Source organism: Nannospalax galili, unplaced genomic scaffold (genome assembly GCF_000622305.1).
Source record: "Nannospalax galili isolate Female #2095 unplaced genomic scaffold, S.galili_v1.0 scaffold995, whole genome shotgun sequence".
NCBI lineage: Eukaryota > Metazoa > Chordata > Mammalia > Rodentia > Spalacidae > Nannospalax > Nannospalax galili.
This window is the reverse complement of record NW_008337291.1, coordinates 597750-611185: the sequence shown is the minus strand read 5'-3', so window position 1 is coordinate 611185 and position 13436 is coordinate 597750. Positions and strand designations below refer to the sequence as shown.

Below are 13436 nucleotides of genomic sequence, written 5' to 3'. Positions count from 1 at the left end.
GTTTTTTTTTTTTTTTTTTTTTCCTTTGATCTGAGAATTTCATACAATGTATTCTGATCATATTCAGACCCTCTCCACCCTTTTGTTGTCTTGTTTTTAAACAAAATGAGTAAGACTTTTGATGGCATAAGCGTTTTGGTTTGGGAGTGTATACCTGCACATGGGTGGTGTTTTGTTGTTGTTCTAGTATTTACCTTACTATCTCATTCATTCTAAATTGAACTCCATTTTATACCTAGATAGTATTTTATTATGCTAATGGATACAGTGGAAAAACAAACCTGTAGTCTCACAACCAGTGTCCTTGAGTAGAGTTCTAAGACACATATTTTTGATCCTAGAATCACACATTATCAATGAATCACTTTGTAAACTACAGTGTTTAATTATGGTTCCTAGTCCATACAATCATACAAATATATTTTTTAGCATATTCTCTTTCCTAGCATTATAGTACAGGTACAGAATTGTATAGCTAACTTGTTGTAGATGCTGAATTAAGAAAAAGAAAAGCTTGTAGGTTGGTCTTTCTCATAAAAACTTGAAAATGTAAGCTAACCAAGAAAAATCACAAGCCACATAATTTACTCTTAAGTTCACTCTATTTCTCTAATGAAGAAAGAAATTGGTGTATGTTTAACAAAGTTACTTATATTACCTTGGGAATTAAAGTGGGATTTCATGAAAATTACAAATTTGATATATCATCCAAAACATTTAACTACCTCATAAGACACACACACCCCCAAAAAAAAAGAACAGGAAAAATTCTGTTTTTTATAAACCACAAATGGTTTTTATAGTTAACTGTTAAAGTGTATCATTTTTAACCTTGAGTACAAAGCATGCATGTTTGACTAGTGCTTGAGGTAGCTATATATACTTCCTCCATTTAAAAGTGATCTTTCATGGTTAGTGACTTTTTCTTTGTTATAAGTTTTAACAAAAGAACGTGTGTGTGTGTATGTGTATGTGTGTCCTCCCCAGTCTTCTCTGCTGCTGTGACTATAGATTATTGAATTAGATACATTCTCTAGATGGAAACATACTAGGGCAACAGAATTTTTCCTGTTCTTTTTGGGAGGGCTGTGAGGTAGGGGGTAGATTTGATATCTGTAAAACCCTCTCCTTCCACTCCAGACAGTTGCTATGTTGCTACTTTGCTGCATAATTGGCTGTTGTCATTTTGCAGGGACCTTTCACTCTACTCTTCCTTCCCTCCCCACCAGGAAAGAATGCCATACTTAAGTCACAGTGCCTCCAGGACCTCTGGTGCCCTGACACTCTTCCTTAGCACAGCCCTGCCAGACCCAATCCCTTTTGTAAAACTATGTTGATGATCATGAGGGTGGGGCAGCAGGGATTACAGGTGCCAAGAGTGAAAAGTAGGAGGGGAAGGAGTCTCAGAACTGCTAGAGAGGCAGGGCTCAGGGGTCACCTAGGTGAGCAGTGATTAAGAGTGGACATGGGGTGGGAAGCAACTGGCAAATACTAGGTAGAAGGGGAAAATTTTTTCGTGTCTTAAGAACCTAGTTAAAAATTGCTTTCCTAGCCAGGTGTAGAGGTGCACATCTTTAATTCCAGCATTTGGGAGGCAGAGATAAGCCCATCTCTGAGATCAAGGCCAGCCTGGTCTAGGTAGCAATTCCAGGCCAGCTGGGGCTACAGGGAGACCATGTCTCAATAAAACAAAAACCAATAACAAAGTTGCTTTCCTGTTGGGAACTAGTGTGGAAGCATCCTGCTCCCCCCCCCCACCCCCGGAAAGAGTACAAGTGTTATCTCCAGTTGGAGCCTCTAAATTTTGAAACAAATACAATAGCGCTTCCAATATCTACAGTACCCTGAGGATGTTTCTAGGTATACTTTATTGGTATATAATAACACAGTAAAGAACTGAGCGGTTTATGCTCTGAGTTTTGGGTGGGGGTTGTTCATTTCTTTCTGATGGAAGTATTTAAGCCAGCCTTTATAATGACTTAGGATTAAGTCTGGCAGGCAACTCTTTGTATTTTGTATTAGACTTCAAAAATCTTTTCTTCTTCTTTTTGTTTTGTTTTGTTTTGTTTTTTAATCCAGGAGAATGCTTTATTTCAACTTTTAGCTGACTAGATGCTTAACTTAGTAACAAGTTTAGCACTTGTAACTGGCTAGCTAAAAGCAAATCGGCTTGTTTCTCAGATCTATGGGGGATAGCAAGAAACATTTGAGTGAATGTTGTTGAAGATTTTCAGTAGTATAGAAAATGATGGCGCTCTTGTGATATTTGTAAGTAGTAAGTAAAATTTACTTTTTGTGTACAAATCTTTGTTGTTTTGTTGTGTTGAGAGCTTTGTGGAGGTTGCACGTTGAAGCTGACGGTATTGTTTTCGTTCTTCTCTCTTTTCTTACAGCAAGCAAGGATTTGGCACAGACATCCTATTTCATGGCTACCAACAGGTTGTTATCCTGACCCTCTTTGTTGCACTGTTGTAGCACACTATAGCTTCCTTTAATGCAGGGCCCCCTCAACGTGTCTCTTGCCCTTGTTGCAACAGGAGACTGGACCATCTACTGTGGTGGTACCTTCCTGGTTGCTTTGCGGTGTATTGTACAAGGGACTTTGGGCACAGAGGGGTTAAATGCACACTGTGAAGTGTAGTGGTGCTTTCTGGTGGCATATTCTCGATTTGTGAGTGCATAAATCTAAACTTGGTAGCCTGAATAGCAGCTAAAGATTACACAGAGCTAAACTTAACGTAGAAACTTGGTAAGTATAAAGCTATTTCTAGTTTACAATTATAGTTAAATGACTTTTAATTTCACATTGATCCAGTCTTAAGTTTAAAATAATTGCTAGTTTCTTATGTAAAATTTATGTAATTTTGGGGCTTTTTTCAGGTAATACTGCAAGTAGTAGATTAGAGGTAGTGCCTGAGTTTGCACAGATATAATCTTTACTTTAAAACTCTACTTTTCAGTTTATAGAAAGTAAAAAGTAGTATGTGTTTGTGGCTGTCCAGTAAACATTTCTTTTATTCTAAGCTAGAATAATAATTTAAAGGGCCTCTAAAATTGATACATAATTCTATTCTGAATATTGATTGTTAAAAAGCTTTTGAGTGATAAAAGGTTTTTGAGTGAGCTCTGTCATGAAGGGAACCAAACCAAAATTTTGGATTAGCCAAACAGTCAGCTGGGCATGGTGGCTCGCCCTGTCATCCCAGCACTGTGGAAATAAAGGCAGGAAAATCGGGTTCAGGGTTATCCTTGGCTACGTAGTAGTTTGGGGCCAGTCTGGGCTCTATGAGACTTTGTCTCAAAAAAAACCTTTGTTAGAAAAACTAGCCTGTGAAATGTCACATGATCAATTTTTAGCGTATTCGGGGAGATAAGATTAGTATTTATTAGTATTGAGCCACTTTGAGCCTTAAAGTTGTTTGGCAAAAGGTAAGTTTTCTTTAAGGCTTTGCTGGAAGGCATACACATTTATATTGAAGACTGAAGTTTCTGTGATTTACAAAAATTAAATTGTTAAGCTGTATCAAATGATGTAATCCTTGATTATAGTATGACATTTAAATTGCTTTGTTTTATGAAGTCTACATTTTTTTGCCATGATGATGTTACAAAGAACCAAGACTACCCAAAAAAAGGTTTAAAAGATTCTATTTTGTATATAGTGTTTATTGTAAGCATGCTAACTTCCTTTTATGTAATACTTTGAATTTAGTTTTAAAGCAATTTTATTAGTTGTGTTAGTAAAATATTAATATATTATTGAGGATTGAGAATGAGTTTTTTTTCCATAAGATTTTTTTGTCTCACAATTTTTAAGTACTGTTACTTCTTAATTTAATAAAATATGGTTATATAAAGAAGAAAACCTCTCTCTCTTTTTTTCTTTATTCTCACTGGCAACTGTTTTTCTTTGTTTTACATATTTGAATTTTTGTGGCTCTCCACTTTTAAATCTGCTCTACCAGTCTGCATCTTACAACCTTCTGTCTTCAGTACAAACCCACAGTGATAGCATGTGTATGCATTCATTTGGCTTGCAAATGGTCCAATTGGGAGATTCCTGTGTCAACTGATGGAAAGCACTGGTGGGAGTATGTGGATCCTACAGTTACCCTAGAGCTGCTAGATGGTAAGCAAAGGGAAGAGGTCCTTTCCTACATGAAGGATTCTGTGAGTTTTTTCTAATAGACTGCCACCTGAAACAGTCCCCAGTTCTAGTCAATCCAGCACACTGTAGTTGCTCCATTTCATACCCCAGGTAACATTTAGTTCACTGGAATTCACATTTCAAAAGATAACCTCTCTTTAATGTCATAAGTTTAATTCCATTTTAGTGTTTGATAAAAGAACTTAAAAGTACAATAAGATAAATAAGATGACCTAGGAAGGCCAGGCATGGTGACACATGCCTTTAATCCCAGTACTCAGGAGGCAGAGGCAGGTGCATTTCTTGTGATTGAGGCCAGCAGCCTGGTCTACATAGTGAGTTCTGGACCAGCTGAGGCTACAGGGAGATCCTGTCTCAAAAAAATCAAAAAAAAAAAAAAAAAAAAAAAAAAAAAAGATGAAATAGGATCCTAGCTCAACCAAAACAGTGATCAAGTGTTTGTTAAGCAGTTCGTCTAGAAAACCCTCTCAGGACTCTTTAAGTTAGCATGCAGAATAATGTAATGGGTTTCATTATGGCATTTTCATACATAAGAATCATACTCTGTTCTAATCCCAAGCACCCCTAGGAGTTGAAGCTCAAAACTGGATGTTGTTAACTTACTGTATAAAGTGTGAAAACAAAGATTTCTTCTTGAAATACATATAAAATATTCATTGTGCTGTTTTCTTATACTGTTAAGCATGAATAAATAAGGAAGACTTGGGTACAAGTCCTATAAATTTTGAGCCTGGGATTTGGGGGTTTTCTGTAGAGAGACAGTAATTCTCGTTAAAGCATAAGGCAGACTGGTAAGAGATGGGATCATGCAATAGCATTTTCTAACCAGCTACTGCATTTTAAAAAGGAAATAGGTATCAAACTTGACCTATATGTCAGATTTTCAACTTATTCTTGGACTTTTCCCATCTCTGTTTACAAAATGAAAGTTGACATGGAGCCAGGATTCACATTTGTTACTATTGAAGACATTGACTTGACTACATAAAGCAGGTGGTGGAGCAGTAAGGTATCTGTTGCAAATGTGCAACTCCACATCAGCTGAATAAGCAGCCAATGGCAATTTATAAGCCAGTACTGGACCTGTAGATCACAGTTGCCTAACTGACCATAGTTGGCCTGCTACACTTGTAAATTATGCTTTTTTGTATGTCTTTATTTTCTTTTTTTCCCTCTCCTTGAATATATATGGTCCTCCTTGTTACTCCTGATAATGATGTTTTCAGGCAGTCAAGTTTTTCTGTTTATCCAGAGGAAGGCAAATCTAAAAACCCATGAGGACCTTATCATTTGCTTCCATTTGTCCTATTCCTTGAAATCAGATTATCTACATCATTGACCTACCTTAGGAGTCAGTAGATTAATAACCAATCTGCCTTTTGTCTTGCTTTTAGGTTAGAGGAACAGTTATCTTCTTGTTTCCATTATTATTGACATAATAAGAGCAACCTGTATTCTCCTCCAGGTCTGTTCTGTAAAGACTCAAGTTCATTATTAATTTGGAAATTGAAACTCAACACATTAAGATTGTAGCATATTATATGGCAGCCTTTTTCTGTTTGACTGAGCTAGCCTGTTGAGGCTAGAGTATTGCTATTATTTACTGAAGTCATTTATTTAATGACTCCCAAAACAACATTGGTTTAGATATAGCCTAGTTGTAAGGTTTACTGTGTGTGTGTTTGTACATACATATAAATGTGTTTTTGTTTTCAATTTTGTGTGTATATTAGTTCTGAAGTAGAAGAGCCTCCGTAGTGCATACTGGTGTGTTGCACACCTTCAATCCCATCACTTGGGAGTTGGAGGCAGGAGGACCAGAAGTTTGAGGCCATCCTCCACCATGAATTCCAAACCAGCCTGGGCTGCATGAGGCTCTATCTCTGAATAAATAGGAGAAATGCCACTATTTTAAACATCACACTTTGTGTAGTACATATAGCTAATTTACATTAATATATTATTAGCACATTTTTTGTTCCTGGATTATAAAATTTAACAGAATAGAAGCCAGGTGTGGTGGCTCACACCTTTAATCCCAGCACTTGGGAGGCAGAGGCAGGCAGATCTCTGTGAGTTCAAGTCCACCCTGGTCAACATACTGAGTTCCAGGACAGCTTGGGTTACAGGGAGACCCTGTCTCAAAAAAACAAAAAAGACCAAAAAATTTAACAAAATAGGATGCTTAGAAAAGCATTTTTGTCTGCTGTATACCAAGCTTTTGAAGCAGGAAATTTATGTGCATTTAATGTTTGTCAGCAAGAAATTGAGTTAAAATATACTCGTGCAGGGCTGGAGACATGGCTCAGTGGTTAAAAGAGCATGGGCTGCTCTTGCCATAAGACCCTAGTTTAGTTTCCAGCTTTCCAGAACTCGAGTTCCAGGGGATTTGATGCCCTGTTCTGGCCTCCACAGGCATTGTACATGGCACATGGATGGTACACTTACATAAATGCAGACAAGACGCTCATACACATAAAATAAAAAATACATAAAAAATTTTTTTTGGTCCAGGTGTGGTGATGCATATTTTAATTCTAATACTAGGGAGGCAGAGGTGGCCAGATCTCTGTGAGATTCTGACCAACCTGGTCTCCATAGCAAGTTCCAGGCCAGCTGGCACTACAGGGAGCCCCTACCCTGGCTCAAAAAGACAAAAAACAAAATGTGTTGGGTTTTTTACAATTACGCTTATTCTACTAGACCCAAAAATATCTAGTATTCGCTACATTTACTAGTGTCAAGTAGAAAAACAGTCTTTTCAAAGGAAGACTACCAAGGCAGTTCCACCAAAAATTCATAGTTAAATTTAGATTCATGGGTGCTTGCGTGCTGTTTTATAGGCTGATCTTGGAGTAGGATTTGTTGTTGTCTGGTGTGCTGGGCGTTGAACTCGGCGTCTTGCACTTGCTAGGCAAATATTCTCCGCTGAGCTCCGTGCCAGCTCTTCAGAAGCTGGATTTGGGTAGTCATCATGCTTGTGACAGCTTTTGGATAGCTGTGTATTGAGTTTTTATATATTCTGCACTTTTTGAGACATTCTGTGTTGTCCTGTCACTGTCTTAGCATTTGCCTAGACTGTTTTGACAGCAGAGCTTGCTGTTCACACTAAAAATCAGTGAATATACAGTCCACCCAGTGCCAAGTTGACTTGGTTTGGTTAGTATAAGTGATATTCTAACTCACTTGATGAATATTTACCAGTGACTATCAGTAACATGTTTTCAGTTTGTGTAACTAATTTAGCATAGCAATTGTGGGAAAGTGGTCACCTCACTATAATCCTGAACTTAAGAAAATGGATGAGCAGGGTGTGGTGGCACACGCCTTTAATCTCAGCACTTGGGAGGCAGAGGCAGGTGGATCTCTGTGAGTTCAAGGCCAGCCTGGTCTACATAGTTCCAGGCCAGCTGGGGCTACTAGGAGACCCTGTCTCAGGAAAAAAAAAAAAAAAAATGGATGAAATTATGGTCAGAGTAATTTGCTGATCTATTCATAGTGTCAATTGCTAGGAAGTATGAGTATGGGTGGAGATTTATTTTCTTTTAAGCGTTTAACTTTGAAATAGTTTTATAATTAAAGAAATCAATTCCGTGAGATCTTCATCTAATAATATTTCTAATTAAACTTGATTGTGTTCAGATTTTCCCTGGTCCAGGTTCCCATGTTCCTTTCATATTCAATTCAAATGCCCTTGTAATGCCCGGTAGACATTAGTGATTGGGAAAATAATCAGATATTTTTGCAGAGTAATTCCTAGTTTGTCTAATATTTCTCATTACCAAAGTTTAACTGTTCTGGGCTGGAGAGATGGCTCAGTGGTTAAGAACACTGGTTGTTCTTGCAGAAGACCTGGGTTTGAATCCCAGCACCCACATGACAGCTAACAACTGTCTGTAACTCCAGTCCCAAGAGATCTGACAGCCTCTTCTGACCTCTGCCAGCATTGCACGACACAGGTGCACTTATCTACATGCAGGCAATACATGCATACACATAAAATAAAAATAAATAAAATTTTAAAGACTTAAGTGTTCTTGGCAAGAATACTACAGAAAGTAGGTTGTGCCCTGCATGGCTCATACATTGGGGTGGGGGGGGGTATCCCCACTTAATATATTGCACTACCGTGCTGGTCACTTAGGTACAGTGGTATTGGTGAGTTTTCACTATAAAACTGCTTCCCCTTCATAATTAAATGTGTTGCAGAAAATCATTTGGGATTGTACAGATCCTCTTCAAACTTTAGCCAACTATTTTAAAGCAATTTCATTGGTGGATCTTTATTACATCAAATATTACTGTATACTCTTTGCCTTGTAGAGATTCCCTCCTTCCCCCTTGGGGATTGTTTTCTTAGTAAGAAAATAAAATCTGGTGGAAGGAAGGATATTCTTTTCAAAATGAACTCGGGTTTGAAATACTAGTTCAAAATATGTGGTGAAGGTTGACTGGGAAGTTAACAGTGAAAGGGGTGAACTCTTCAGGTCCCTTTTAAATATTGCCCACTTGAGAGAGGTTCATATCCTAAAGGCATCTTCTAAGCTTTAAATTTAAATTTTATTTTTAGAGCTAACACATGAGTTTCTACAAATATTGGAGAAAACGCCTAGTAGGTTGAAGAGGATTCGAAACTGGAGGGTAAGAGAATTGGCAGGATTTAACAGAATATCAGTTTTTTGCTCATCTAGCAATTGCATAGCATTCAGTTTGAAATTGTGAAGTACTGTGCTTTGCAGTATTTCCAAGTATGGTCTACCAAAGACTGCACAAGCTCATGGTTACTCAGCTCCAATGTCCAGTGGACTCTCTGTATCATGTATCTTATTTTAAATTCCCATGGGAAAATTCCCCTCCTTTTATGAATGAAACTAATGCCTAGTCAAGTTATATCACTGTCTCAGATTCTGGGTTAGGATTTAATTGTCTAATTCTAAAACCTTAGAGCCTTCTGTTATATTCGTTTACTGGTCTTAGAGTGATTTTGTTTCTGTGTATTCTATATAGTTTTATAAGCAAAGAAATTTGTATTAAATCTCTCTGCTGTCATTGTTTCTTTGTTTCTCATTTAAATAGGCAAATCAGGCAGCGGCTAGGAAGCCAAAAGTAGATGGACAAGTATCAGAGACACCACTGCTTGGTTCCTCTTTGGTCCAGAATTCCATTTTAGTAGATAGTGTCACTGGTGTACCTTCCAACCCAAGTTTTCAGAAACCATCAACATCAACGTTTCCTGCTCCAGTACCTCTAAATTCAGGAAATATTTCTGTTCAGGACAGCCATGCATCTGATAACTTGCCAGTGCTAGCAACAGGAATGCCCAGTACCTCATACAGTCTGTCATCACACCAAGAATGGCCTCAGCATCCAGAGTCATCCAGGACAGAGCCAGTGTATGCACAGAAGCAGGAGGCCACTCTATCTGGGAGCCAGTATATCAGCTTCCAGCAGGGACCTTCAATGGCACTACATTCAGGATTACATCACAGGCCTGACAAGGTTGCTGATCATTCCTCAGCTAAGCCAGAGTATACTCACAAAGTTGGGAGCAGTAAGCACCATGGGCCTGTTTCTGCTACTCCTGGAGTGGTTCCCCAGAAAATGTCTTTAGATAAATACAGAGAAAAGCGGAAGCTGGAAACCCTTGACCTGGATGTAAGGGATCATTATATAGCTGCCCAGGCAGAGCAGCAGCACAAACATGGGCCGGGCCAGGCAGCTGCTGGCAGCTCTGTCACTTCCCCCATTAAAATGAAACTCCCCATAACAAACGCTGACAAACCAGAGAAACACCTGGCAGAGAAAAAGGAGAAGAGTGGATCGTTGAAGTTACGGATTCCCATCCCACCCACTGATAAAGGCCCTAGTAAAGAGGAGCTAAAGATGAAGATCAAAGTATCCTCCTCAGAAAGACACAGCTCTTCTGATGAAGGCAGTGGGAAGAGCAAGCACTCAAGTCCTCACATCAGCAGAGACCACAAGGAGAAGCACAAGGAACATCCTGCCAACCGCCACCATGGCAGCCACAAGCATTCCCATGTGCATAGTGGGGGTGGGAAGCACTCTGCCGAAGGGATGCCACCTACTGTGCTGAGGAGTCCCATAGGCCTGGGTACCGACAGCATCTCCAGTTCCAGTTCAAGGAAGAGGCTGCATATCAACGATGCCTCCCACAACCACCACTCCAAAATGAGCAAAAGTTCCAAAAGTTCAGGTAGTTCATCTAGTTCTTCCTCCTCTGTTAAGCAGTATGTATCCTCTCACAGCTCTGTTTTTAACCATCCCTTACCCCCTCCTCCCCCTGTCACATACCAGGTGGGCTACGGACATCTCAGCACCCTCGTGAAACTGGACAAGAAACCAGTGGAGCCCCACGGTCCTGAGGCCAATCACGAGTACAGTACAAGCAGCCAGCATATGGACTACAAAGACACGTTCGACATGCTGGACTCGCTGCTAAGTGCCCAAGGAATGAATATGTAATCATTTGTTTAGGTCAACTTTTCCTTTCCTTTTTAATTTAACAATGGTTGGAATGGAAAACTTCCTCCTGATCCAGCAGTGGTGCCACTGCTTCCATATTTGTAAGTGCTGCTTTATTCTTCATTCTGAAAAGAAGAGATGATAGTAAACAAATCTTTATCTCCACATATGATAGTGTTACCAATACTGTAAACGCATGGAAGGTGCAGGACTCAGTATTTCTGCAGTTGCAGCTAAGAACATTAGGATGAATGGCTGTCTGCTGCTAGGAATCTAAGCTGCCTCAAGCATTCGTTATTTATGATTTGAATACTGTAGCTATTTTTTGTTGTTGCTTGGCTTTGAATGAGTGTCAGTTGTTTTCTTTTGTGTATTTATACTGTATGTATGATTTGCATGTCTCAGATAAAGGGATAAAACAGTATACTGACAACTGTTTACAAGAAAGTGGAGAAAAATGTACATACATTTTTGTATGTTTAGATATTACCATAAATACTCAGGATTGGAGCTGCTTGTAAGTATAACAATATACAGAATAACTTTATTTTCTCTTGTCAGAGTCCATCACTAATCTAAAACACAGGTGGCACTTTTTTTATGTTAACCTTAAACTCTAGGCCTTACTGGAAGCCGCTGAGGGGACACTTCACTACTAGATGGGTATGCGGTGCCACAGGTGGTCCTTGACACTGGGAAGCACTCAGTTTGCCTTCAGAAGTTCTGACCAGATTGGCTGCAGAAACAGTCCTCGATTTTCTGAAGGCGTGAAGAGGAAAAAAATAATAAAGTTTACATACTCTTGATGTGAAGTGCATTTAAATGTTTGTTGGCTTATTGCAGTGTTGTGGAGGCGCAGTTAATAATGGGTATGAGGATGGCTGTGACTTGAAATTCACAGGAACTCCCATAGTGAAGAATTAGTGGATGTCTTTCCTTAGAGAACTTTGACACTACATATTTTAACAGTGAACAGGGATCACCTTTCCTTTAGCATTCAAAGTGACACCGTATTCTTGAATATACTCCTCGCCTGAAGAAAGAGAGGAAAAAGTGAGTGAGTGAGCGAGTGACTGAGTGAGTGCAATGTCATGTTTCTTTTTCAGGTAAATGCAGTCTTCCTTATAAAATGAATTTAAACCTATGTTCTCTTGATTCTTTTATATTCTAACAATAAATAAAGAAGAAAAGATCACTGACTGTGCATTGTACCTGTATTTAAAGCTTATGGTTATCAGGAAACTAAGGAAAAAGAGGCCAGCCTCCAGGCAGAGCACTTGAGGAGGTTTTACATTGTTTGCACATCTCAGTAGATTATCATGGAGGTGACACTTGCACTGTCACCTGACCCCCTGTCAAAGGACAGGCTTGTCTACGTGTTGGTGTGAGCACCATAGTATGGCTCTTGTCTATCGGCTAATCTTGAATTTATTCTGTGGTAAGTTTTAGTTGTTGAGTATCTTTTAAGATATAGTTCGGATTCGACTTGTGTTGAATCTCAAACAATTTTTCCTCTGTATATGAACTGTTTTGTTAAAAAGCCACTGATCTGTGCACAATTGTAATTTACTCAAGTATATTGTGGTTGTAAATATTAGAGTTGGACCTTGTGTTCTACTTCTATTTAGAAATTACCTAAATTGCCAGTAGCTTTATAAATTTTTTTAAGATAATTGTTCATTACTTTGTCAATGTTATTTGAACTTGGGATGTTTGGAGCCTTTTTGTGGGGACTCAGCCTAGCTGGCTCATCCTCACATTTGTTCTTGTCTTGCATCAGAAATCTTGTCATTATATGTAATTTTGTTGCTCCACGTGGCATAATATTGTACCCATAAACATGATAATTTTGATGCAGTTATACATTTACCGTGGTACAGATCCAAGGACTAACTAGTTAAATGGAGTACAAGATGAGGGAGGGAGGGCTTTTTGTTCTTGGTGATTTAGATGTGAAACCTCTCCAGAGCTATCATGTGAGCTGACGTGGGGTGGTCCTGCTACTGTGTCATTGGAAGCAATGCCAGGGGTTTTAATCAGATTTTTGTAGAGTATCCAGAAAAGTAGTGAACTTATTTTCAGTATGACCTAGAAAACAATGTGAATATTTAAGGTCTGTGACTCTAGTTAAACTTCACCGAGGATTTTCAGAAATGTTTTTTTGAGATACGGGAATAGAGGTAATTTTGTTGAATCTTCATTGGTGCTAATGACGGACAGTTAAACAGATAGCTAGTGTATATGCTGTGGGTTGGTACTGCTTAGTACTTCCAGGATTGACTTTGCAATGCTCTGTATTCACTTCTTGCTCTGTAAATGTAATTCTTTATGATGACTATTAAAGGGTAGCCAGTTGTGTTTTTTACAGGATTGTGTGAACTGTTCAAATGCTTCAACCTGGGAACAGGATGTAAACCACAGTGGAGGAAAATACAGAAATTCTTTTAAGTTTCCTCTCTATTGAGGAAAATCTTCAATTGATATCACTATGAATTTGCTTGAAGCATCTTGTTTGTGTGAAATAGCTCATCTGCATGGCCCCATTAGACTACCAAAGAAAAGACTCAATGGATGTTCTCTTGTGAGTCTTGTAAGTAGCCATAAATAACCAAAATAGTATCAAACTTAGGTGTGAAATTCCACATGTGCAAAGTACTGTTAAGGTGATACATTTTCAATGAGATTTTTTTTAATATTTGAAAATATTAAAAAGCATTATCTTTAAAACTATCCTAAAAAAGAGTGATTCATTCCTAAGGTGTGTTGGCCCTAGGTGTGGTAGCTT

The 13436-nt window shown here is 38.6% G+C and overlaps 1 protein-coding gene across 6 annotated transcripts in view; it reads left to right on the top strand.

Annotated features, from left to right (window-relative positions):
- The window catches only part of Ccnt2 (cyclin T2), a 39975-nt gene extending 28184 nt beyond the window's left edge, over positions 1-11791 (top strand). The window contains exons 6-10 of one of the 6 annotated variants that reach the window (XM_008832455.2): positions 2394-2439; positions 3966-4129; positions 8739-8809; positions 9245-10382; positions 10484-11791. In XM_008832455.2, the coding sequence (XP_008830677.1) occupies positions 2394-2439; positions 3966-4129; positions 8739-8809; positions 9245-10382; positions 10484-10551 (1487 nt within the window). In that variant the 3' untranslated portion in view covers positions 10552-11791. Of the gene's footprint in view, positions 1-62; positions 2276-2393; positions 2750-3965; positions 4130-8738; positions 8810-9244 lie in introns of those variants that run through there. The other 5 variants (XM_029563235.1, XM_017797973.2, XM_029563236.1 and 2 more) reach the window with 5 other exon arrangements.
- Positions 11792-13436: the final 1645 nt, after the last annotated feature.